General features: G+C 49.4%; 1 protein-coding gene across 1 annotated transcript; it reads left to right on the forward strand.

The window, feature by feature from the left end:
* Positions 1 to 2,855: 2,855 nt before the first annotated feature.
* CRX (cone-rod homeobox) lies at positions 2,856 to 20,882 on the forward strand. Its single transcript, XM_025367553.1, has 4 exons — positions 2,856 to 3,019; positions 14,712 to 14,846; positions 16,531 to 16,682; positions 19,805 to 20,882. The coding sequence occupies exons 1-4, from the start codon at positions 2,884 to 2,886 to the stop codon at positions 20,450 to 20,452; spliced, it is 1,071 nt and encodes a 356-aa protein (XP_025223338.1). The 5' UTR covers positions 2,856 to 2,883; the 3' UTR covers positions 20,453 to 20,882.
* Positions 20,883 to 27,140: the final 6,258 nt, after the last annotated feature.

Consider the following 27,140-nt stretch of genomic DNA (forward strand, 5'->3'; position numbering starts at 1 on the left):
GTCCCTGCAAAGGACATGAACTCATCCTTTTTTATGGCTGCATAGTATTCCATGGTGTATATGTGCCACATTTTCTTAATCTTTAGCCCCACTTTTTCCAACTGCAATCATGTGCATTACAATAAGTCTCAAAATCAGGTAGCATAAGTTCTCCAACTCGTTTTATTTTTCCAAGGCTTCTTTGATTATTCTAAATCACTTATATTTCCATAGCAACTTCAGAATCAGTTTGACAATCAATTTCTACAGAAAAATCCTGAGGAGATTCTGATTGGTACTGCAGTAAATCTAAAGATTAGTTTGAGAAGAATTGACCTCTTAATAATATTGAGTCTTCTAATCCATGAACATGGTATATAGTTCACTACTGACTTAAGTCTCCTTTAATTTCTTCCAGCAGTGCTTTATGTTGTTTCAGTAGGACAATGATCTGAAAGAAGAGAAGGCAGGACTTATGGATGGATTGGATGTGAGTGGTGGGGAGAAAGGTGTTGGGGGCCTGGTTGAGTGCCCAGATTTCTGCCTGAGCCACTGGGTGGAGATGAGAAGGAAAGCAACTTGCCTCAGAAGACCTAGCTCAGAGAGAAGTACTTGGATTTGATTTCAGCTTAATTGATCCCAGGGCCATGTGCAGGACCAGCTGAAAGCCACCTCTCTGTACCCTCGCCCCTGAAAGGACTCTGGATCCAAGAGCCAACCAGTACCCAGATTCCCAGGGGCAGGTGATTTCAGAGTTGCTGACACCTTCTCTATCCTGTTAGAATTTATTTTCTCTTCCCTCTCCCTGCACAGCTGACCTTCCTTCCCTGCTCCAGGGCCAGAGGGTCTGTTCCAGGACTGGATTCTCCCATCGGGAGCCTCTGGACCGGTCGCCGAGGGTCAGACGGCCCCTCCCTCTCTTGCTGTCACCCCTGTCTCTTCAAGCTAATGAGACCTGTCCTGATTCCTCAGCCAGGCCTGTAGCCTTAATCTCTCCTAGCAGGGGGTTTGGGGGAGGGAGGAGGAGAAAGAAAGGGCCCCTTATGGCTGAGACACACGACCCAGCCACAAGGAGGGATTACTGGGCATGTGTGTGTGTGTGCGCGTGCGCGTGTGTGCTTGTGTGTGCGTGCGTGCGTGTTCGGGTGCATGGGGAAGTGAAGCAGACCCGTGTGGGGCCCAGGAGCTCAGGGAGATATTAATATCTAGAGAGACAGACGAGAGGAGAGAGACACAAAGAGGGCCAGAGACCAGGAACATCGGAAATACAGAGCGACAGAGGTACCAAGATAGGGGAGAAGGACAGAAATGAAAGGAAATCCTCCCAGCTACTCAGGAGGCTGAGGCAGGAGAATTGCTTGAACCCGGGAGGCGGAGGTTGCAGTGAGCCGTGACGGTGCCAATGTGCTCCAGCTTGGGTGACAGAGCGAGACTCTGTCTCAAAACGAAAACAAACCAAAACAAAAATGAAGGGCAATCCAGAGAGACAGGAAACAAGAATCAGAGAGAGAGAGAAAGAGAGAGAGAGAGAGAGAGACAGGGAAAAAGAGAAGGAGGAACAGAGATTGGAGCTGTAGAGAGGCATGGTGGATAAGTGAGGACAGAGACGGAGACGAGGCTGGAGTTACAGGGACAGGTGGACAGGCAGAAAGACAGCAAAGAGAGGGACAGACAGGAACAGAAGGACACAGAGGCTGAGGGAGAGGGGAGAGAGAGTGAGACAGACAGGGAGAGACAGAGAAAGAGAGGGAAAGAATAAGAGAGACCAAGGTGGTAATGCAGGTTTATCAACAAAGACAGGGACGGAGAGGAGCAGATGGAGAATGAAAGAGGGGTATTCAGGCAAGCAGGCAGAAATGCCACAGCCTGAGGCCCAAAGGAAAAGAAACTGAGGTCCAGAGAAACCAGACAAAGGCCAATGGTGTGTAGAGAGATGGCAAGTGCTGGGTGCGGTGGCTCATGCCTGCAATCCCAGCACTTTGGGAGGCTGAGGTGGGAGAATCCCTTGAGGCCAGGAGTTTGAGGCCAGCCTGGGCAACATAGAGAGACTCCATCTCTACGAAAATGAAAAAATTAGCTGGGCATCGTGGTGTGTGCCTGTAAAGTCTCAGCTACTTGGGAGGCTGAGGAGGGAGGATCCCTTGGGCACAGGTGGTCAAGGCTGCAGTGAGCCGTGATCATGCCACTGCACTCCAGCCTGGGCGATAGAGTGAGACCCTGTCTCAAAAAAAAAAAAAAAAAAAAAAAGAAAAGAAAAGAAAAGAAAAAGAAAAAGAAAAAAAACCCAAATCTCAAACTCCACCAAAAACAGAAAAACGAAACACCCTTTCTAATGTCTGCCTATTTTCAGTGCTGGGAGCAGCCCCCGCCCCCACCACTGTCCCCCAAAAGAGGAGAATATCATGTCTGACAACACAGAGACAGACAGGCCACAGGCAGGAGTTGATCAAGTCAAAGAAAGAGAAACAGGGGAAACTGAGGCAGAAACGGAGACGAATGAGGCAGTACAGAGATAAACTAACTGTCAGACAAACTGTTGTGCAGAGAAAGGGGGACCCAGGAGAGGGATCCCGAAAGCCCCGTGCCTCTCTTTTTTCAGATGGTCTCTCAGGACCCTCTGACAGTTCTCTCCTTCCTCTTTGATGCCTCTCTCTTGGGATACCAGCTGAAGCTGGAGAGACACCAGTCAGACCAAAGGAAGGACTTCCCTGAGGAGTAGGGGCTTATGGTCACCGGCAGGAGCTGGGGCCTCCCTTCCCCATCAACCCTAATTGCCAAGATGTCATGGGGGGAAGAGGAGGGGATTAAGCAGACGGGTGCCCCTCCCCCTTCCAGCCAATGTCACCTCCTGGTGCCCAGTCGAGTCCCCCACCTTGGCCAGGATTACCCTCCGAGATCCGGGCCATGACAAATGACATCACTCCCAGCCCGGGCTTAAAATCTCCCCATGTGAGGGGACGTGTTTCCTTCAGCCTCTGCTGTCTGGCCGCTCTGTCTAGGTCCTGGGCCACCAGGAGAGCCCCGTCCCTCCTTTCTGAAGGTGAGCGTCTGCAGGAGAGGCGGAGGGGACCGAGGAAGGGAGAGGGAATGGGGGAGAAGAAAGAGAGGGGAGAAGTTGGGTTTATTTTATTCATGGCTGTGTTTGCCGTGCTCTGCAGGTGACATTTGCTGAATAGTCACGCACAAAACAGAGGTGTCATCCTGGTGTTTGGGGAAACAGGGCTGGGATGTGATTGCAGCAGGAGGGAGTAAGGTTAGACAGCAGGGACTGGCCCATGGCACTCGGGGCATTGGAGGATTCAGGGTGGCTTGTGGGCGCCCTCAAGCCCTGACAGCATCCGGGGTTGGGGGCTTCTCACCGTGGTTCTAAGGCAACTCCTCAGCACACAGTTCTGTTGGATTTTCTCTAAAACTCTTAGCACTGCCCAAAATTTTCATTTGCGCGATGATCCACAAATGGCCGGTCTCCCTCCCTTGCTGAGCATTGATTTCTCCCCAGTGCCCCAGCCTGTGGCTGGGATTTGCCTACATATGTGTTGCGTAGATGGATGGATGAATGACAGACAAGGGACGGAACGGACATAGACGCAGAGAGCCCAGGTCTGTGGCTGCAGCAGGAAGGAGTCCGGGTGGACTTGGGCCTGCCCGAGGGAGCTGGAAATGTGATGACTGGGGATCACTGTGCAGGTGAATTGATCACTTGGGGCCTCGACGCACCCAGAGGCTCCAGCTTTCAGCCCAGGCTCTACTTTGGGACTGGGGGGTTCCTCACACTCCTGCCCTCTTAGCTTCCAGCACAGTCACTCTCTCTGATCTTCTGCAAAGCTGTTTTTTTTTGAGATGAAGTCATGCTCTGTTGCCCAGGCTGGAGTGCAGCGCCATGATCTCCACTCACTGCAACCTCCACCTCCTGGGTTCAAGCAGTCCTCCCACCTCAGCCTCTTGAGTAGCTGGAACTACAGGCGCGTGCCACCAGGCCCAGCTATTTTTTGTATTTTTAGTAGAGATGGGGGTCTTTCTATGTTGTCCAGGCTGATCTCGAACTCCTGACCTCAAGTGATCTGCCCGCCTCAGCCTCCCAAAGTGCTGGGATTACGGGCATGAGCCCCTGTGCCTGGCTGGTCTCCTGCAAAACTCTGATTGACACTTTGTTCCTTGTCTGCCCCAGTCAGGAGGACTGGGGCCTTGTCTGTCTTGTTCTCGGCTGTATTCCCAGTGCCTGGGTCAGTCCTAGACACACAGTGAGTGCTCACTGAATATGGAGGGAATGAATGAATGAAGGTATGAATGAATGAATGAATGAAGGGCAGAGGGTAGAATCAGGTAGACAGACTGCCACAGAGAGGAGGTGTGAGGCGGTTTTCCCAAAAGGACGGAGCGAGGGCTGTGATGGCCGCAGAGTGAGGTCTGACTTCAAGGCTGCCCACTGTGTTTGAATTTCTGGATGCTCCAGGGATCACATTGTTGATCACTGAGTCGATTTGCTCAGACTCTAACTGTGCCATGGGTCTCCGCTTCCCCCAGGTCTCATGCCCAGCAGTGGGTGCATCCACCCAGCTCCTTATCCCCACTGGACAGAGGTGCCAACAGAGGCTGCAGAGAGAGGCTGGAGTGGCTGACAAGAGAGGGCCCTGAACGTGGTTGGGCTGGGAGGGTCTTCCCAAAGGCTGGCATGAAGCCACATGAGTCTGTTTTATTGTTTTTTGTTTTCTGTTTTTGAGATGGAGTCTCACTCTGTCACCCAGGCTGGAGTACAGTGGCACGACCTCGGCTCACTGCAACTTCCACCTCCCAGGTTCAAGCGATTCTCCTGCCTCAGCCTCCCAAGTGGCTGGGATTACAGGCACCCACCACCATGCCCGGCTAATTTCTGTATTTTTAGTAGAGACAGGGTTTTACCATGTTGGCCAGGCTGGTCTCGAACTCCTGACCTCAGGTGATCCACCCACCTCGGCCTCCCAGAGTGTTGGGATTACAGGCGTGAGCCACCGCGCCCTGCCGAGTCTGGGTTTAAACCCTGTTCTTTTCTCACTGTGTGGCCTTGGACCCCTCACGTGGGCTCTCTGGGTCCCGGTTGCCTCCTGTGCAAAGTGGGGACAATGAGAAGTTGTCACGATGATCCGGCCAGATAAGCCATGGGAACCCCGTGTTGCAGGCCTGGCCTGCAGTGGGAGCAGGGCAGGATAGCAGCTTCATTCTGTTTCTGGGGTCCCCAGGTAGACTTGAGGGTGAAGAGCGGGGCTCTGGGGCCAAAGAGATTTAAATTCTACCCCTGGTTCTTCCACTCATCACCTGTGTGACCTCGGGAATTGATGAAACCTCTCAGCCTCAGTTTCCTCCTCTGAGAAAGGGACCTCTGAGCTCCGTGGGGCTGTGGTGAGTGTCCTAAGAAGCCATGTCGCCTGGTGGTCAGGAGGGCGCAGGCTCCGGGGCAGGTGCTGGCCTAGCCCTGGCTCTGCCGCTGATGTGCGAGACAGAACTGGAGACTCCACTTCCCTCAGCCTCAGTTTCCTCCTCTGTAAAGCGGGGATGATACCAGGAGCCGCCTGGGAGGAAGTTTCCATGGGGTTATGGTTCCCTGAGATCTTGTTCCCAAGGTCCGTGGTGCATGCAGTGTGTGAGAAGCTGGGACCCCCTGGAAGTCCTTAAGGTCTTCAACCACCTGACCTGTGGGCACCTCCCTCCCTCCCAGGCTCAGTCTCCCCTGCTGTAGAACGGAGTTATCTGCGTGTCTGCCCCACCAGGTGGCTGTGAGCTTTCAGGTCTCACCTGTGAGAACCACTGTTCAGGTGGGAACCTGGGACCCAGTGGGTGCCACACCCCACAGCTCTGAGAACCAGCCTTGGGCCTCCCAGGTTGATCCCCAGGGCAGGGACACTGATGTCCCTTGTTCCACCCTTTGAAATCATAAAACACCAGTGTCTGGAAATCGTTGTCGTTGTGAGATCTTGTATATAAAGCCTGGTCGTGTCTGCCGAGTGATGAATTTTCCCGGACTTTCTTTTTTATTTCCTCCCCATGACACACGTCCTCTTTTGATTGACTGATTGATTTTTTGTTTGTTTGTTTGTGTTTTGGGCTGGAGTCTTGCTCTGTCGCCCAGGCTAGAGTGCAGTGGTGCAATCTCAGCTCACTGCAGCCTCTGCCTCCCGGGTTCAAGAGATTTTTGTGCCTCAGCCTCCCCAGTAGCTGGGACAACAGGTACGCAACACCACGCCTGGCTATTTTTTGTACTTTTAGTAGACGAGGTTTCACCACGTTGGCCAGGCTGGCCTTAAACTCCTGACCTCAAGTGATCAGCCTCAGCCTCCCGAAGTGCTGAGCCACAGGCCAGGCCTGTTTTGTTTCGTTTTGTTTTGAGAGAGCGTCTTGCTCTGTCGCCCAGGCTGGAGTGCAGTGGCTTGATCATAGCTCACTGCAGCCTCCAACTCCTGGGCTCAAGCGATCCTCCCACCTCAGCCTCCCAGAGTGCTGGGATTACAGGTACATGCCACCACGCCCAGCCTTCACTGGAGGCTCTTCTGTCATCAGCTGCCTCAGGTTGCTGCCAAACCCAGAGAAAGGTTTCAGTGGATGTTCGATGTTATTTTTCTTGTTATTATTCTCTGCTGACATCTTGTCCAGGCAGCACTTTAATCATTATTATCAGCTGTTTGATCTGCGGCCCACACTTTCCTCTTGCGGAGCCTCCTATCCCCTATCCGTAAAAAGGGATGATCCTGGCCAGGCACCATGGCCCACACCTGTAATCCCAGCACTTTGGGAGGCCGAGGTGGGCGGATCACCTGAGGTCAGGAGTTTGAGACCAACCTGGCCAACATGGAGAAACCCGTCTCTACTAAAAATACAAAAAAAAAAAAAAAAAAAAAAAAAAGGTTAGCCAGGCGTGATGGCACATGCCTGTCGCCCCAGATTGGGAGGCTGAGGCAGAAGAATTGCTTGAATTCCGGAGGTGGAGGTTGCAATGAGCCGAGATCGCGCCACTGCACTCCAGCCTGGATGACAGAGACTCCGTCTCAAAATAACAACAACAACAAAAACAACAAATGTCCGGAAAGGGGTGATCCTAAATGTGAGCTTTCTTGGCTTTCCTATAAGGTCAACTGCTTAGCCGGGCAACCTGGCTCAGATTTGACGATGAAGACAATGAAAGTGTGTGCTTTTGTTCCAGGCCCTGCAAATGGTCCTCAGTGGGGCAAGTTCACCAGTTTCCTTGCCTCCACTCTCTGGAGGTTCATATTTAACATTATTGGTTTTTGGACAAGTGGGAGAGGACAGAGGGATCCCAGGATAGGGGGCTGGGGGAATAGGACCTTCAGGAATTCCTCTAGCCTTGAAATCCTGGATTCTGCACTGCCAGCCTGTGTGTGATCCTGGATAAGTCACACTTTTGAGCCTGACGATGCTGTCTAATCTGTAAGCATCAGGCAAACCAGTGTCTCAGGCCTGTAATCCCAGCACTTTGGGAGGCTGAGGCAGGAGGATCTACTGAGGCCAGGAGTTCAAGACTAGCCTAGGCAACATGGCAAGACAATCCTGTCTACACAAAAATGAAAAAAATTAGCTAGGCGTGGTGGCACACCTGTAGTCCCAGCTACTTGGGAGGCTGAGGTGGGAGGACGGCTTGAGCTCAGGAGGTCAAGGCTGCAGTGAGCTATGATTGTGCCACTGCACTCCAGCCTGGGTGACAGAGTGAGACGCTGTCCCTAAGACCAAAACCAAAAGCAAAATGTAAGCATCATAGTAATACAATCTCTACCTCCCAAGGTTATGCTGGGGATTTAATGACATCCTGCATAGAGAAGGCTTGTGTATTAGTTACCTATTGCTGGGTAACAGCTTATCCCAAAATTTAGCAGCTTCAAACAATAAACATTTCTTTTCTTTTCTTCGTTTTTTTGAGACGGAGTCTTGCTTTGTCGCCCAGACTGGAGTGCAGTGGCGCGATCTCGGCTTACTGCAAGCTCCGCCTCCCAGGTTCACGCCATTCTCCTGCCTCAGCCTTCCGAGTAGCTGGGACTACAGGCACCCGCCATCACCCCCAGCTAATTTTTTTGTATTTTTAGTAGAGACGGGGTTTCACCGTGTTAACCAGGATGGTCTTGATCTCCTGACCTCGAGATCCTCCCGCCTCAGCCTCCCAAAGTGCTGGGATTACAGGCGTGAGCCACCACGCCTGGCCCAAACAATAAACATTTCTGATCTCTTATAGTTTCTGAGGGACAGGAGTCCAAGAGTGGCTTAACTGGATTATTCCGGCTCAGGGTGTTCCATGGGGCTGTGTAGTCAGATGTCGACCAGGACTGAAGTCACTTACTGGCATGGCTGAGGCTGGGGAGATAGCATCCATAGTAGCTTACTCTCATAGCTGTTGGCAGGAGGCCTCATTTCTTTGCCACATAGACCTCTCCATGGGATGGCTTGAGCATCCTCACAACATGGTGGCTGGCTGTCCTTAGAGCAGGTGCTAGCCTTGGAAGCTACGCTCTGTCATTTCTGCAATATCCCATTGGTTACACACGTCAGCCTGCTTGTTAGTAGGGACGACACAGGGCATGAATATCAGCGGGTAAGGATTATTGGGAGTTACCTTGGAGGCAGTTTGATTTTGGGGATTTAATGTGGCTGCTTTTGATTTTATTGTCAGCACTGAGCCTCCTCGTGACATTCCTACCAGGTTTTACTTGTTCTTTCTGCTTTTCTCCATGACCACTCTGCTGTGGTCACACGGGGTGCCTTGTTTCTCCTCCAACAAGACCGAGTTGGAGACTCCGTCTCGCTCAGGGTGACAGTGTGAGAGTCCAGCCTAGCCTCCAAGCCTTTGCACCTGCTGGTTTTTTTTTTTTTTTGCCTGGAAATCTCTATCCCAGATCCACAAAACTTCTTAGATGCCTCACTCCACCTCAAACTCCTTCACTCTCATAACAACTTGTTTTATTTTCTTGGGAGTTCTTGAAACTTTCTGAAGGCTTTTTTTTTTTTTTTGAGATGGAGTCTCACTCTGTCACCCAGGCTGGAGTGCAGTGGCACGATCTTGGCTCACTGCAAGCCCTGCCTCCCAGGTTCACGCCATTCTCCTGCCTCAGCCTCCCGAGTAGCTGGGACTATAGGCGCCCACCACCATGCCCACCACCATGCCCGGCTAATTTTTTTTATTTTTATAGAGACGGGGTTTCACCGTGTTAGCCAGGATTCTCTCAATCTCCTGACCTCGTGATCCGCCCGCCTCGGCCTCCCATAGTGCTGGGATTACCGCACTCGGCTCTCTGAAGGCTTTTTTTCCACCCGTTTTATTTTCTGGGAGTTTTTGAAACTTGCTAAAGGCTTTCTTTTTTCTTTTTTCTTTTTTTTTTTTGAGACAGAGTCTTGCTCTGTCGCCCAGGCTGGAGTGCAGTAGTGACATCTCAGCTCACTGCAACCTCCGCCTCCCGGGTTCAAGTGATTCTCAAGTAGTTGGGATTACAGGCACCCATCACCATGCCTGGCTAATTTTTGTATTTTTAGTAGAGATGGGGTTTTACCATGTTGGCCAGGCTGGTCTCAAACTCCTGACTTCAAATGATCCTCATAACTCAGCCTCACAAAGTGTTGGAATTACAGGCATGAGCCCCTGCCCCCGGCCATGGCCTCTTTATTAAAAAAAAAAAAAAAAAAAAGCTGGGTGTGGTGACAGGCGCTTGTAATCTCAGCTACTTGGGAGGCTGAGGCAAGAGAATCACTTGAACCCGGGAGGCAGAGGCTGCAGTGAGCCGAGATCGCGCCACTGCACTCCAGCCTGGGGGACAAGAGGGAGACTATTTTTTTTTCCTTGTTCATTATTGGTTTCTCTAGGAACGGAACCAAGAAGTTCAATTCTATGAGAACAGAGAAGCTGTGGTCTTATTTCTTGCTATATTCCTAGTTCCTAGAGCAGGGAAGGCATTCAAAAAATATTTACGGAATGAGCAGTAGAATCTCACTTAAAATAAACAGAATCTGTCCCCCCTCCTCACGTGAGGGATGAGAAGGAAAGGACAGTGAGAGGAATGAAGGAGTGGGAGCTGAAAATAAACGCCATCCATTTTTAATTTTTTTTTTTCTCTGCTCACTGCAAACTCCGCCTCCCAGATTCATGCCATTCTCCTGCCTCAGCCTCCTGAGTAACTGGGACTACAGGCGCCCGCCACCACGCCCGGCTAATTTTTTGTATTTTTAGTAGAGACGGGGTTTCACCATGTTAGCCAGGATGGTCTTGATCTCCTGACCTCGTGATCCGCCTGCCTTGGCCTCCCAAAGTGCTGGGATTACAGGCGTGAGCCACCGCGACCGGCAACGCCATCCATTTTTAATTCTTTTTCTTATGTTTCAAATATTTATTGGGGGTGCTGGGGACATGGCAGGAACCGAGATATTCCCAGTCCCTGAACTCAGGTAACTGATAGAATTTGAGGGAGAGAGATAGATAAACAAGCATATAAATATGTCATTTAATACAAGCTGTGTCTTGAAGAAAAGGAGGTAGGGAGCGTGTGTGTGTGTGTGTGTGTGTGTAAAATCCAGTTCAGGGGCGTAGGCTGGTTTCTCTGGGGAAAGTAGCTGAGCTGAGACCTGGAGGAGAAGGGGTTAGCTGGTGAGAGGGGCTTTGGGGTGGGGGAGAGGCGTTCCTAGCCCAGGAAACGGCTTATGTAAATAGCTGTGGAGGCTGAGAGGTTTTCTGAGGCCATCCTAATGAGGGCAATGAGGAACCCTCGGAGGGTTTCATGTTCTGTTTGCTTTTTCGAAGATTTCATTGTTGTTTTTGCTTTTGACAAAACCACACACACACATGAATGCACACACGCACAATTAAAAAGGAATCCAAACTATAGAAACAAGATATGGCTTTAGCACTCCTTCCCAGAGGCAGTCACTGGTACCAGTAGCTTGCTTCCTTCCTGGGAATTTTCTATGCATCTACAAGTGTATATTCTACACATGAGTAAAATCAATGCTTCATTTTATTAATTAATTAATAATAATAATACTTACTATTTTTGAGATGGAGTCTCACTCTGCCACCCAGGCTGGAGTGCACTGGCACAATCTCGGCTCACTGCAAACTCCACCTCCCAGGTTCCAGAGGGTCTCCTGCCTCAGCTTCCCAAGTAGCTGGGATTACAGGCATGCACCACCATGCCTGGCTAATTTTTATGTTTTTATTTTATTTTTATTTTTAAATTTATGTTATTATTATTACTTTTTTTTTTGAGATGGAGTTTCGCTCTTGTTGCCCAGGCTGGAGTGCAATGGCGGGATCTCGGCCCACTGCAACCTCTGCCTCCCGGGTTCAAGCGATTCTCCTGCCTCAGCCTCTGGAGTAGCTGGGATTACAGGCGCCCACCACCATGCCCGCCTAATTTTGTATTTTTAGTAGAGACAGGGTTTTGCCATGTTGACCAGGCTGGTCTCGAACTCTTGACCTCAGGTGATCAATCTGCCTCAGCCTTCCAAAGTGCTGGGACTGCAGGCATGAGCAACTGCACCTGGCCTATTTATTATTATTATTATTATTATTATTATTATTATTTATTTATTTTTTTTTTTTGAGATGGAGTCTCGCTCTGTCGCCCAGGCTGGAGTGCAGTGGCCAGATCTCAGCTCACTGCAAGCTCCGCCTCCCGGGTTCACGCCATTCTCCTGCCTCAGCCTCCCAAGTAACTGGGACTACAGGCGCCTGCCACCTCGCCCGGCTAGTTTTTTGTATTTTTTAGTAGAGACGGGGTTTCACTGTGTTAGCCAGGATGGTCTCGATCTCCTGACCTCGTGATCCACCTGTCTCGGCCTCCCAAAGTGCTGGGATTACAGTCTTGAGCCACCGCGCCCAGCCTGTTTTTTTTTTTTTTTGAGATGAAGTCTCACTCTTGTCCCCCAGACTGGAGTGCAGTGGCACGATCTCAGCTCACTGCAACTTCCGCCTCCTGGGCTCAAGTGATTCTCCTGCCTCAGCCTCCTGAGTAGCTGGGATTGCAGACACCTGCCACCATGCCCGGCTAATTTTTGTATTTTTAGTAGAGACGGGGTTTCACCATGTTGGCCAGGTTAGTCTCGAACTCCTGACCTCAGGTGATCCGGCCACCTTGGCCTCCCAAAATTCTGGGATTAGAGGCATGAGCCGCTGCGCCCGGCCCGTAGAACAATTTGTTAAAACCATATACTAGAGATCTTTTAAAATCAGTTCAGAGAGCAGCCTTTTTTTTTTTTTTGAGACAGAGTCTTGCTCTGTCACCCAGGCTGGAGTACAGTGGCGCGATCTTGGCTTACTGCAACTTTTGCCTCCCGGGTTCAAGCGATTCTCCGGCCTCAGCCTCCTGAGTAGCTGGGATTACAGGCACGTGCCACCACGCCCAGCTTTTTTTGTATTTTCAGTAGAGACGGGGTTTCACCGTGTTGGCCAGGCTGGTCTCGAGTTCCTGACCTTCGGTGATCCGCCCGCCTTGGCCTCCCAAAGTGCTGAGATTACAGGCGTGAACCACTGTGCCCAGGCTTACTTTAAAATTAATTTTTTGTAGAGACAGGAGAGTTTCGCTATGTTGCCACCTGAACATAAATGCTATTTTCTTTTTCTTTTCTTTTTTTTGAGACGGAGTCTGTAGCCCAGGCTAGGTTGTGGTGGCACCATCTTGGCTCGCTACAATCTCTGCCTCCTGGGTTCAAGCGATTCTCCTGCCTCAGCCTCCCAAGTAGCTGGTATTATAGGCGTGCACCACCAGGCCCAGCTAATTTTTGTATTTTTAGTAAAGACGGGGTTTCACCATGTTGACCAGGCTAATCTCAAACTCCTGACCTCAAGTGATCTGCCTGCCTTGGTGTTCCAAAGTGCTGGGATTACAGGTGTGAGCCACTGCGCCTGGCCCATAAATGCGATTTTCATTCCCATTTTCCAACAAGGCGACTGAGGTATACATCGAAGGTGAATTACTAGGAGAAAAGAAAGATGGCATTTTAATTCGATAAGTTTGTTGCAACCTGTACTGCCTGCTACCTACCTGCCATGGGAGTGCACCTTTCCCCACACTGACCCCAGTGCCGGAAGTTATCAACCTCTTTCATCTTTGCCAATCTGATAGGTCAAAAGTGATCGTGGAAGATCCACACTCACTGTTTTTTTTTTTTTCTTTTCAGAGATGGGGGTCTCACTATGTTGCCTAGGCTGGTTTTGAACTTCTGGGCTCAAGTGATTCTCCTGCCTTGACCTCCCAAAGTGCTGGGATTGCAGGTGTGAGATGCCTTTCTTGGTCCTTACTGTAGTTTGTTGTTGTTGTTGTTGTTGTTGTTGCTGTTTTGTTTTGTTTTGAGACAGAGTCTTGCTCTGTTGCCCAGGCTGGAGTGCGGTGGTGCCATCTCGGCCCACTGCAACCTCCGCCTCCCGGGTTCCAGCGATTCTCCTGCCTCGGTCTCCCGAGTAGCTGGGATTACAGGCGTGGGCCACCACGCCTGGCTAATTTTTGCATTTTTAATACAGACAGGATTTCACCACATTGGTCAGGCTGGTCTTGAACTCCTGACCTCAGGTGATCCGCCCATCTCAGCCTCCCAAAGTGCTGGGATTACAGGCATGAGCCACCTTGCCTGGCCTTTTTTAATGCCACTCTCCCTTAGGGTGACCAACCAATCCAGTTTGGCTGGGACCATTCTGGTTCTAGCCTGAAAGTCCTATGTTCCAAGATACACCCACCTCTCCTCCATTCTGGGCAAACAGGGATGGCTGGTCAACCTGCAGTCCTCGGTGATAAGTGAGGCTGAGCGTGTTTGCCCATGGTCACAGAAAGAAGGGACCTTGGATGAGGAAGTGTTACGGGATCAGATTTTTTTTTTTTTTTTTTTCTTAGAGTCTTGCTGTGTCACCCAGGCTGGAGTACAGTGGCCTGAACACAGGTCACTGCAGGCCTAAACTCCTGGGCTCAAGTGATCCTCCCACCTCAGCCTCCTGGGTAACTGGGATTTCAGGCACGCATCACCACACCCAGTTAACTTTTTAAAAAACACTTTTTTTTTTTTTTTTTTTTTGAGACAGGGTCTTGCTATATTGCCCAGGCTGGTCTCAAACTCCTGAGCTCAAGTGATCCTCCGGCCTTGGCCTCCCAAAGTGCTGGGACTACAGATGTGAGACATTGTGCCCAGCCAGGATGAGATTGTTTTAGAGGGTAGAGTAGGAATAAGAGCTCGCACTTATGAGGCGCGTCATCACTTCAGCTCTCTGCTTTGCAGAGTCTCAAGAAAGCTCTGAGAGGCCGGGTGCGGTGGCTCAAGCCTGTAATCCCAGCACTTTGGGAGGCCGAGACGAGTGGATCACGAGGTCAGCAGATCGAGACCATCCTGGATAACACGGTGAAACCCCGTCTCTACTAAAAAAATACAAAAAAATTAGCCGGGCAAGGTGGCGGGTGCCTGTAGTTCCAGCTACTTGGGAGGCTGAGGCAGGAGAATGGCGTGAACTCGGGAGGCGGAGCTTGCAGTGAGCCGAGATCGCGCCACTGCACTCCAGCCCGGGCGACAGAGCGAGACTCCGTCTCAAAAAAAAAAAAAAAAGAAAGTTCTGAGAATCTTAAGCAGAGGCCATTTTACACGTGAGGACACAGAGGTACGGAGGTGAGATAAATGGCCAAGGTCACGTACCTAAGAGGAGACCGAGGCAGGATTTGAATCTCAGCCTGCTTGTCACCCCATGGTGAGTAACTGGTAAGTGAGTGAGCATCCCTCCTCTTCTTTTGCAGGCCCCCTGACTTGGGCCTCAGCGTCCCCGAAGATCATGATGGCGTATATGAACCCGGGGCCTCACTATTCCGTCAACGCCTTGGCCCTAAGTGGCCCCAGTGTGGATCTGATGCACCAGGCTGTGCCCTACCCAAGTGAGTACAGTCGTTTCTCTCGCCACCCCAGGCTGGCCTCACCTCTTAGAGGACCTCTGGGGTCCCTCTGCCCCAGGAAAAAAGCAGTCACAGGGGCGACTTCAGGGCCATATATCAGCCCTCTGGGTTTATCTGAAATGCACGTCACTTAGAAAAACATGTGCAGTCCTAGAAATTCAGGACAGAGGTTCCTTTCGGGGTGGGGAAGAGGGGATGTAAATTGGAAGGGGAATCAAGAGGAATTTTCATCTGTTAGCAAAACTTTATTATTTATTTATTTTTCAGAGATAGGGTCTCGCACTCTGTCGCCCAGGCTGGAGTGCAGTGGTGGAGATCACGGCTCACTGTAGCCTCAAACTCCTGGGTTCAAGTGATCCTCCCACCTTAGCCTCCTGAGTAGCTGGGACTGCAGGTGTGAGCCATTGTGCCTAGGCAGCAAAGCTTTGTTTATTTGTTTGTTTGTTTTATTTTATTTTTGAGATAATGTCTCACTCTGTTGTCCACTCTGAAGTGCAATGGTGCAATCATGGCTCACTGCAGCCTTGAACTCCTGGGCTCAAGCGATCCTCTTGCCTCGGCCTCCCAATTGCTAGGATTACAGGTGCATGCCACCATGCCCAGCTAATTTTCATAAAGCCTTATTTATTTATTTATTTATTTTATTTTTATTTTTTTTGGGACGGAGTCTCGCTCTGTCGCCCAGGCTGGAGTGCAGTGGCCGGATCTCAGCTCACTGCAAGCTCCGCCTCCCGGGTTCACACCATTCTCCTGCCTCAGCCTCCCGAGTAGCTGGGACTACAGGTGCCCGCCACCTTGCCCGGCTAGTTTTTTGTATTTTTTAGTAGAGACGGGGTTTCACCGTGTTAGCCAGGATGGTCTTGATCTCCTGACCTCGTGATCCACCCGTCTCGGCCTCCCAAAGTGCTGGGATTACAGGCTTGAGCCACCGCGCCTGGCCAAAGCCTTATTTTTAAGAGAAGTGAGCACTCAGTTATTTGTAGCATTATTCTTTAGCTCTTGTTTTTGTTTTTGTTTTTTGCATTACGTTGAGCAGTGTGGACTTGCTACTTTCTTTTTTTTTTTTTGAGACTGAACCTCGTTCTGTCACCAGGCTGGAGTGCAGTGGCGTAATCTCAGCTCACTGCAACCTCTGCCTTCTGGGTTCAAGCGATCCTCCTGCCTCAGCCTCCCGAGTAGCTGGGAGCCACCACGCCCGGCTAATTTTTTGTATTTTTAGTAGAGACAAGGGTTCACCATGTTGGCCAGGCTGGTTCTCGATCTCTTGACTTTGTGATCTGCCCGCCTCAGCCTCCCAAAGTGCTGGGATTACATGCGTGAGCCACCGCGCCCAGCCCAGACTTGCTGCTTTTATAGGCTAGAAATGGTTGAATGTCAGCGATGTCATGCTTCAACTAAATATGTCTTAGTGCATGAGAAAGCTTAGAAGAGGGAAAACGACTCACACACCTCCTCGTAGAGTTAAAGCCAATTCCCCTTGGGGTCAGGCAGGAGCCACAGAGTGCCAGGCACAGAGGAAGGCGTAGAAGGGCAGGGAATGTGCATTCCATCCTTAGTTTAGGCAGATGGCAACCGGGATGGAATTCTTGGCATCCCACTCAGCCTCAGGGCCTCGCATCAGCCCATGGTGGATGACCTGAGGGTCCTGTTTCCCGTCCCACCCCAGGCGCCCCCAGGAAGCAGCGGCGGGAGCGGACCACCTTCACCCGGAGCCAACTGGAGGAGCTGGAGGCACTGTTTGCCAAGACCCAGTACCCAGACGTCTATGCCCGCGAGGAGGTGGCTCTGAAGATCAATCTGCCCGAGTCCAGGGTTCAGGTGGGGTGGAGGGTCCCTGGACCCCTCCCGACCCTTCCTGTGACCTTCCAGGGGCCTCCCTGGAACTCAGAGTGATGGGAGGAGGGAGCGATCACAGAGTGACAGCCAAAGTTATCAAGGAGACAATAATTCCTCTCCCCACCATACCACTGACCACCTCTTAAGGCTCTCATCGCCCCTCGCTCCTCTCTAGCCGCGCTGGGCACTGACCTGCCTGCCAAGCACCCTCCTGCCTTGGGCCTTTGCACTAAGTTTCCTCTATCTGGAATCCTTATTTTCCAGATAACCACACAGCAGGCCCCTTGTTCGAGTCTTTGTTTATCAATCAGTGAGACCCATGCTGAACACAGCATTTAACATTGCAGTATTTCCCCAAGACCCTGACTCTACTGCTGCCCACTATCCCGCTCAATCGTTTCCTCCACAGTGTCTATCGTCCTCTGAGATACCATACAGTTTACGTATGTTTGTATGTATCGCCCTCTGAGATACCATACAGTTTACGTATGTTTGTATCTATCGCCCTCTGAGATACCATACAGTTGCATATGTCTGTAGGCTGCAGGTATGATGTTACGTATATGTGCCTACACACATGTGTATGATTGGAAGGATAAATGAAGTATGTGTGTTTATGTGATTGTATGTATGTATGATTAGATACATTAGTGCATAGCTATGTATGATGTTATGTGTGTACAATGTATGTGCCTATAATTGTATATTTGTATGTTCATATGATCATACGTTCATACAGTTTATGTAAGGTATCTCAGAGTCCGTTTATTTAGACTGTCTCTCCCAACTAGAATGTCAGTTCCACTGATGGACCCTCAGAGTAGCAGAAGATGGTTAATGCATGTTTGTTCATTGACTGAATAGACGGATGGATGGATGGGTGGGTGGATGCAGAGATGAATGTGTATGTGTGACTGTATATGTGTGTGTGCATGTATGACTGGAAGCATGGATGAGTGTATGTATGTGTATATATGAGTGTCTGTGTGTATGATGGACAGATACATTTATATATGTGTTTGTATGAACGCATGTAGGTATGATTAGATAGATGACGAATGTATGCACGCATGATATATGTATATATGATGTATGTACACATGTACAATTGTATGTATACATGCATGCATGATTGGATGGATGGATGGGTGTATTTATTTATTTATTTGAAACAGAGTCTCACTCTGTCGCCCAGGCTGGAATGGCACAATCTCGGCTCACTGCAACCTCCGCCTCCTGGCTTCAAGCAATTCTCCTGCCTCAGCCTCCTGCGTAGCTGGAATTACAGGCACGCACCACCATACCGGGCTAATTTTTGTATTTTAATAGAGACAGGATTTCACCATGTTGGTCAGGCTGGTGTCGAACTCCTGACCTCATGATCCACCTGCTTCGGACTCCCAAAGTGCTGGGATTACAGATGTGAGCCACCGTGTCCGGCTGGATTGGTGTATTTATGTATATATGAGTGTATGCAGGTGTATGTGATTGGACAGATAAATAAAATGTGTGTGTTTGTGTGATTAGACATAGGTATGATTGGATAAATTAATGTGTATATGTGTACGATGTATGTGTATATGTGTATGATGTATGTGTGTATGATGTATGTGTGTATAATTGTATATTTGTATGCTTGTATAATCAGATGCATGGATGAATGTTCATATGATGTATGTATGATTAGATAGATCCATTAATGTGTGTATGATGTATGTGTGTATGATGTATGTACATATAATTATATGTATAAGACGAATGGATGAATCTACATATGATGTACATGTACAATTGTATGTATCATCAGATGGATAAGTGTATGATGTATGTATGATCAGATGGACTGGTGAATGTTTGTACAACATATACATGTGTGAGGTATATATGTATGATCAGATGGATGTCTACATAATGTATGTGTGTATGGTGTATGTATGTATAATTGTATGCATGTATGTTTGTATGCTGCAGGTATGATGTTACGTATATGTGCATACACACATGTGTATGATTGGAAGGATAAATGAAATATGTGTGTTTGTGTGATTGTATGTATGTATGATTAGATTAGTGCATAGTTATGTATGATGTTATGTGTGTACAATGTATGTGCCTATAATTGGATATTTGTATGTTCATATGACCAGATGGATGAATACGTGTATGAAGTATGTATGATTAGATAGATGGATAAATGTATGCATGATGCATGCATGTATAGTGCATGCCTGTATAATTGTATGTGTGTATGTTTGTATTAGATGGATGGATGAATGCCTGTAGGGTATGATGTATATATGCATGCATGCATGATTGGATGAATGGATGGGTTTATTTATGTATATATGAGTGTATGCATGTATATATAATTAGATGGATAAATGAAATATGTGTTTGTATGATCGTATGTATGGATTAATGTGTATATATGTATGATGTATGTGTGTATGATGTATGTGTGTACAATGTATGTATGTATAATTGTATATCTGTATGATCAGATGGATGGATGAATATGTGTATGATGTATGTATGTATGATCAGATGGCTCCATTAATGCATGTATGATGTATGTGTGTATAATGTATTTATGTACACTTGCATGTATGATCAGATGGACCAGGGAATGTATGTATGATGTATATGTGTGTTATGTATGCATGTGTGATCAGATAGATGGGTAAATGTAGGCATGATGTACATGTGTATGGTGTATGTATGTATAATTGTACGTGTGCATGTTTGTATTAGATGGGTGGATGAATATGTGTATGATGTATGTATGATCATATAGATGGGTAAATGTAGGCATGATGTATGTGCGTATGATGTATGTATGCATAATGGTACGTGTGCATGTTTGTATTAGATGGATGGAAGAATGCCTGTAGGTATGACGTATGTTTGTGTTCATGCACACATGCAGGTATGATTGGATGGATAGATGGATGGATGGATGAATAGATGCCCCACAGCTGGATGCAAAGTAGAGAGATGTGACCCCAGCACCTCTCACCAACAAGCGTCCTCATCCCCAAGCACCCTGTGGCTCTCCTGGGCCTCTTCCCCACTTACCCACCCCCATCTCCCCTCTTACCCCGCAGGTTTGGTTCAAGAACCGCAGGGCTAAATGCAGGCAGCAGCGGCAGCAGCAGAAACAGCAGCAGCAGCCGCCAGGGGGCCAGGCCAAGGCCCGGCCTGCCAAGAGGAAGGCAGGCACGTCCCCAAGACCCTCCACGGATGTTTGTCCAGACCCTCTGGGCATTTCAGATTCCTACAGTCCCCCTCTGCCCGGCCCCTCAGGCTCCCCAACCACGGCAGTGGCCACTGTGTCCATCTGGAGCCCAGCATCTGAGTCCCCTTTGCCTGAGGCGCAGAGGGCTGGGCTGGTGGCCTCCGGGCCGTCTCTGACCTCGGCCCCCTATGCCATGACCTATGCCCCGGCCTCCGCTTTCTGCTCTTCCCCCTCCGCCTATGGGTCTCCGAGCTCCTATTTCAGCGGCCTAGACCCCTACCTTTCTCCCATGGTGCCCCAGTTAGGGGGCCCAGCTCTTAGCCCCCTCTCTGGCCCCTCGGTGGGACCTTCCCTGGCCCAGTCCCCCACCTCCCTATCAGGCCAGAGCTATGGCGCCTACAGCCCCGTGGATAGCTTGGAATTCAAGGACCCCACGGGCACCTGGAAATTCACCTACAATCCCATGGACCCTCTGGACTACAAGGATCAGAGTGCCTGGAAGTTTCAGATCTTGTAGAGGACACAGTCTCCATCTCTCCCCGTCGGGCCTTGGGACCCTTTCTCTTCCGAATCTGCTTCCCTGCAGCTTAGATCCCGGGACGGCATCCCTGAGAAAGCAACCGGAACCAGCTGTCCTTCCGACAGACAGCCGTGGTCTCCGCGGTTCCGTGTTCAGCTTACAGAGCCCACCCCTTTCCTCCACAGGGAGAGGCTCCTCCCTCTCCCGGGACAGTTCACAGGTCCTAGTGATTCTCTCAACCCCAACACCGTCTGGCACGACTGTGACTGCTGAAGTACACCACGAGCTCCAGGCTTCAGAAAGTGGTGCTGAGAACTTGCTCCAAGAAGAAATCAAACCAAACTTGCAATTGATTTGGGGTCATGTTTAGGTCAGAATCACCATGCCCTTGAACAAGCAGGTAGAGGGGCTTGATTCCTTAACTTTCCACGTGGACACTTTTCTTTGAGACTCGGAGTCTCGCTCTGTCACCCAGGCTGGAGTGCAGTGGTGCTATCTCAGCTCACTGCAACCTTCGCCTCTTGGGTTCCGGCGATGCTCCTGCCTCAGCCTCTCAAGTAGCTGGGATTACAGGTGTGCTCCACCACACCCAGCTAGTTTTTTGTATTGTTAGTAGAAACGGGGTTTCAGCATGTTGGCCAGGCTGGTCTCGAACCCCTGACCTCAAGTGATCCGCCCGCCTCGGCCTCCCAAAGTGCTGGGATTACAGGCGTGAGCCACGGTGCCCCGCCCTGCGTGTGGACACTTCTTTAGCATATGGTTAAGGACTTTTCTAGAAATTCCAAAGACAGACTTTAAGAAGCCCCATCGGGAAACCTTAGGCCAATGATGCAGTTACATTAAAAATAAATCATCTGGGAATTTTACAGACTTCACAAATGTCAGGCTTACCTGGTAGGTTTAGGGGGCTGTTTGAGAGACAAAGATCTATATTCATATATGTAGCTATACATATATGTCCTTTTTCTTCTTAGTTTCTTTAAAAAGACATTTTATCACTCATTTGCTCATTAGCATATTGGGAATGTGTATATTTGGTAGGGAAATGAAACGCAGCTTGCCTGTTGCATCTCTACTCCTTTCTTCTTTTGTTGTAGGATTTTCTAAAGGTGAGACACTGGTGGAATTGGGGTAGCTGCATGGGACGTACCACCTATAGTTATGGCTATTTCACAGAGAAGAAGCAACTGGACAGCCTCCCATCTGTAAATAAACAAGAGACAGGAAGAGGGGGACATAGATTTGGAGGAGGCACTCCTACATTTCAAAAATACATTTCCTTTTTTAGATTTTTTTTTTTTTTTTTTTGGTGTTCAGTTTCGATGGTGGGATTGGAAAATAGAGCTTGACTTGAGGACATTTTCCTGGGGTGGCACCATTATTTCTTGAAATAGAATTTTACTCATGGTGACACAGGCAAGCCCTTGTGAGAACCTGAAGACAGACTGAAGTCGTTTGATGCTCAGAAGTTGGGTGCTGGCTCCCTGCCTCCTCAGTCTGAGTTCTCCTTTCATTTTGGGGTGGGGAGGCGGGATCCAAGAGCCGCTCATTGGTGGAGTTCACAAAGCAAGGGGTAAAAAAAAAAGTAGGGCAGGAAGGCAGTGGTGTGCTGGCAGAGGTCTAACAATGGGCTCTCCAAGGAAGAGGAAAAGCTTGGTTGTGGAGTGTTTGTCAGTTTCCGTGGTGTAAATACTCCCACCATGGCTGACTTCAAGCTAGTAACCTGAGGTCGCTGAACTAAGAGTTGGGAAGAAGATAGGGCACAATATACACTTCAGAGCCGGGGCACACTGTCAGCAGCACCCCAGGGTCAGGAGAAAGGCGAGGTGTGAAGAGAGGCAGAGAGGAGAGAGGCCGAGAGGCATCAGATGACGTTTCCAGCACCAGACCAGAAGAGGTGCATACAGCCTAGACCCCTGAGGGGTACACCCTGATCTCTAGAGCCCACAAAGAGGCTTTTATTCAACATAAAACATGTTCATCTCTCATAGGCCTGAATCTTGCTGGGTTCTGGGACACTAAGCCCAGGAGTGGGCCGGGTGCGGTGGCTCACACCTGTAATCCCAGCACTTTTGGGAGGCCAAGGCAGGTGGATCACCTGAGGTCAGGAGTTCGAGACCAGCCTGGCCAACATGGTGAAACCCTGTCTCTACTAATAATACAAAACTTAGCCGGGCATGGTGGCACGTGCCTGTAATCCCAGCTACTCGGGAGGCTGAGGCAGGAGAATTGCTAGAACCCGGGAGGCGGAGGTTGAAGAGAGCAAGAGATTGCGCCACTGTACTCCAGCCTGGGTCACAAGAGCGAAACTCCGTCTCAATCATAATGACAACAAAAATAACCCAGGAGTGGCTCAAGAGTCCAGTGTGGGATGAAAATATAGACAGAGGAAGACAACATATGTCACTGGGGAGGCTGGGGGAGCTAGACAAAATTCACACGGGAAGGGCAGGGATGAGATGATATTGTGCTCTGGGTCTGTGCAAACGTTGGGATCAGAATCCACTATAAATTTCATTCTTCAGAGACACTGAAGCTCTGCACTGGAGGCCGGGACTCAGGCGTGGACGAGAATCTTCTCCTTATTCACCAGGGAGGCTGCGTCTTGTGCAAACAAGTCATAGAAACTTGATGGGAGCCAGGGAGGGACTGAAGGAGGGATGCAAGGTTCTGGGAAAGAGTGAGAAGTAAAGGAGGCCAAGGGGCCCCCATCACAGGCCGACGGGATAAGACTTCAAGACAGCCTGATCCTGGGGCCTTCTGAGACTCCGCCAGGAGCCGGAGACGGCAGGGAACCAAATCTGGCTAGGAGGTTACAAGTTGCTTTTCCTGGGCTGGGCTCCTGAGTGCTGGTTCTTCAAGCTGTGCACGGGCGATTTCAAACGTTCTACGTCCTAAAGCCAGGAAGAGTGACAAGGCAGGTGGGGACAGAAGGAAGAAGGCAGGAGCCTCCCTGAGAAGGTGCCACCTTCTCTGTCCTCCTCTTCCCCACACACTGGCCTCTGGGTCCCCCTTCTCTGCCCACCCACAGAGTGAAACCGATTAAAATGTTGGATCTCATTTAAAGTCTGGGTGATTCTTTAATTTCCGTGTTGTTTCCAGGAGGGGCAGGTAGAAACAGGAACTGCTCTGTTCCTTCTGTCTGTGGGGCCTGGGCCCATCCATGTGTTTCCTGTCTCATCACCCTCCTTTCCTTGACGTCTCTCTAAAGCCAGTTTACAAAGGATCAGGGACTGGGTGCAGTGGCTCACGCCTGTAATCCAGTGCTCTGAGAAGCTGAGGAGGGAGGATTGATTAAGGTTAGGAGTTTGAGACCAGCCTGGGCAACATAGCGAGACCTCTGCCTCTAAAAAAAATTGTAAAAAATTACCCGGGCGTGGTGATGTGTGCCTGTGGTCCCAGCTACTCGGGAGGCTGAGATAAGAGGATTTCTTGAGCCCAGGAGTTTGAGGCTGCAGGGAGCTAGGACTGCACCACTGCACTCCAGCCTGGGTGACGGAACAAGAGACCCTGTCTCCAAAATAAATCAATAAATCAATAAATCAATAAAAAATAAATAAATAAAAAGGAGGAGGAGGAGGAACAGGGGTCCCCAGGGCCAGCCCCAGCCCCACCCATCTGTGACCTTCCAGTGCCCCTCCTGAAAAAACAGGGGGGTGATGAGAATGATCGCTGCCTCAGTGGCAGGATGTGAAGATCAACGCCAGCATTTACAGCCACGCCCAGCCTCCGGCCCAGCCTTCCCTCTCAGCATCCAGCCCTCTGCAGCTTCAGCTCTTTCCCCGGATCCTTTTCAGTTTCTCACTCTCACCCTTTCTCTCTCATCTCTTCTCCTCTCTCTCTTTCCTTTCTTCCTCTTATCTTTCAGACTCCCAGGTCCTTGTTTCATTTCGATGGATTTTCACCTTTTTCTTTCTTTCCCTCCTTCTCTTTTTCTTTGCGTCTGACTTTTTTCTGTTTTTTTCTTTTTCTTTTTTTTTTAGACAGGGTCTCACTGTGTCACCTAGGCTGAAGTGCAGTGGCATGGTCTTCAGTCACTGCAACCTCTGCCTCCTGGGCTCAAGTAATCCTCTCACCTCAGCCACCTGAGTAGCTGGAACTATAGGTGCCTGCCACCACGCCCGGCTAATTTTTGTATTTTCAGTAGAGACAAGGTTTCGCCATGCTGCCAGGCTGGTCTCGAACTCCTGGGCTCAAGCAATCCACCTGTCTCGGCCTCTCAAAGTGCTGCGATTACAGGTGTGAACTGCCATGCCTGGCCCACCTCTGAGTTCCTGTTTTTCCAGCTCTAGGTTGTTTTTTTGTTTTTTGTTTTTTGTTTTTTTTTGCGAGGGAGTCTCACTCTGTCACCCAGGCTGGAGTGCAGTGGCTTGATCTCAGTTCACTGCAACCTCCTCCTCCTACTGGGCTCAAGTGATTCTCCTGCCTCAGCTTCCTGAGTAGCAGAGACTACAGATGTCCACCACCACGCCCGGCTAATTTTTGTATGTTTTAGTAGAGTTGAAGTTTTGCCATATTTGCCAGGCTGGTCTTGAACTCCTGACCTCAAGTGATCCACCCACCTCAGACTCCGAAAGTGCTGGGATTATAGGCGTGAGCCACCGCGCCGGCTTCTAGGTCATCTCTCTCTGCCTGCAGTCCTCTCAATTGCTGAATTCCAGGTTAAGATTTTTGTTGGGGGATGACTGGGAGTTATACACAGGATGGAGGGTCATACTTGCTGTCCGAGCTTGGCTCAGCCTCTTCTGGTCATCTGACCTCGAGTGATTCCTTTCTCCCAGCCTCAATTTCCCCATCTGTAGCATGGAGCATCTAAGAAGACCCACCTCAAGAGAACGAAATGACGTTATTGTATTAATTACTTGGTCCTGAAGCTGGGTCCAGGGAAAGAGCTCAATAAGCATTTATTTATTTTTGTGGTAAAATACACATACTATAAAATGTACCATCTTTTCCATTGCATGATTCTTAATTCATTTTTCCCACTTTAAGGTGCTTAATTCAGTGGCATTAAGTACATTCACAGAAGAAGCCAGACATGTATTGTATTATCCTAATTATATGAAATATTCAGAATAGGCAAATCTGACCAGGGGTGGTGGCTCACGCCTGTAATCCCAGCACTTTGGGAGGCTGAGGTGGGCGGATCACTTGAGGTCAGGAGTTTGGGACCAGCCTGGTCAACACGGTGAAACCCCGCCTTTACTAAAAATACAAAAATTAGCCAGGCGTGGTGGTGCGTGCCTGTAATCCCAGCTACTCGGGAGGCTGAGGCATGAGAATTGCTTGAACCTGAGAGGCAGAGGTTGCAGTGAGCTGAGATCGCACCACTGCACTCCAGCCTGGCAGCCTGGGCAACAGTCTGAGAGTCTATTTCGGGGAAAAAAAAAAAAAAAGGCAAATCCATAGAGACAGAAATTAGTGGCTGCCAGGGGCTGGGGTGAGGGGTGCTGTGTGGTTGAATGAGGAGTGACTGCTTAATGAATATTGGGTTTCCTTTTGGGATGACGAGAATGTCCTGGAGCTATATAGTGACCTAACAATTCCACTCCAAAGTATATGCCTCAAAGAACGGAAAGCAGGTGTTCACACAAAACTTGTACACTCAAATTTATAGCAGGACAATTCCCAGTAGCTAGAAGATGAAGCAATTCAAATGTCTGTCCACAGAAACAAATGTGGTCTACTCATGCAAGGGAATATTACTCAGCCAAGAAAAGGAAGAAGCACTGATAAACATGACATGGATGAACCTTGAAATCATCATGCTAAACATTTATCTTAACCTATTATTATTATTTTGAGATGGAATCTTGCTCTGTTGCCCAGGCTGGAGTGCAGTGGTGCGATCTCTGCTCACCGCAACCTCTGCTTCCCGGGTTCAAGTGATTCTCCTGCCTCAGCCTCCCGAGTAGCTGGGATTACAGAGGCACGCCACCACGCTCAGCTAATTTTTGTATTTTTAGTAGAGATGGGGTTTCGCCATGTTGACCAGGCACTTGGGTCTTTACTATTATTATTTTTACTGAACTTGTACTTATGCTATTCCTGGCAGCTTTAGTCATAATGGTCCCAAGCTGAAAACTATCCAGATGTTCATCTGCAGGTGGAGGGAGAAACAAGCCCTGATGCATCCATACAAAAGGATACCCTGAGCCAGGCATGGTGGCTCACGCCTGTAATCCCAGCACTTTGGGAGGTGGAGGTGGGTGGATTGCTTGAGGTCAGGAGTTTGAGACCAGCCTGGCCAGCATGGGGAAACCCTGTCTCTACTAAAAACACAAAAATTAGCCGAGCGTGGTGGCACGTGCCTGTCATCCCATCTACTTGGGAGGCCGAGGCATAAGAATCGCTTGAACCCAGGAGGCAGATATTGCAATGAGCTGAGATTGCGCGACTACACTCCAGCCTGGGTGACAGAGCGAGACTCTGTCTCAAAAAAAAAAAAAAAAAAAAAGATATTCCTCATTTATGAAAAGGAATGAACTCCCAGTAGTTGATATCCCAGTGAAAGAAACTAGGGCTGGGCACAATGACTCACACTTGTAACCCCAGCACTTTGGAAGACGGAAGTGGGAGGATTGCTTGAGCTCAGGAGTTCAAGACCAGCCTGGGCGACAGAGTGAGACCCCATGTCTTAAAAAAAAGAAAGAAAATTAAATCCAGGCTGGGCACAGAGGATCAC

The sequence above is a fragment of the Theropithecus gelada genome, chromosome 19 (assembly GCF_003255815.1).
Source record: "Theropithecus gelada isolate Dixy chromosome 19, Tgel_1.0, whole genome shotgun sequence".
Classification (NCBI taxonomy): Eukaryota; Metazoa; Chordata; class Mammalia; order Primates; family Cercopithecidae; genus Theropithecus; species Theropithecus gelada.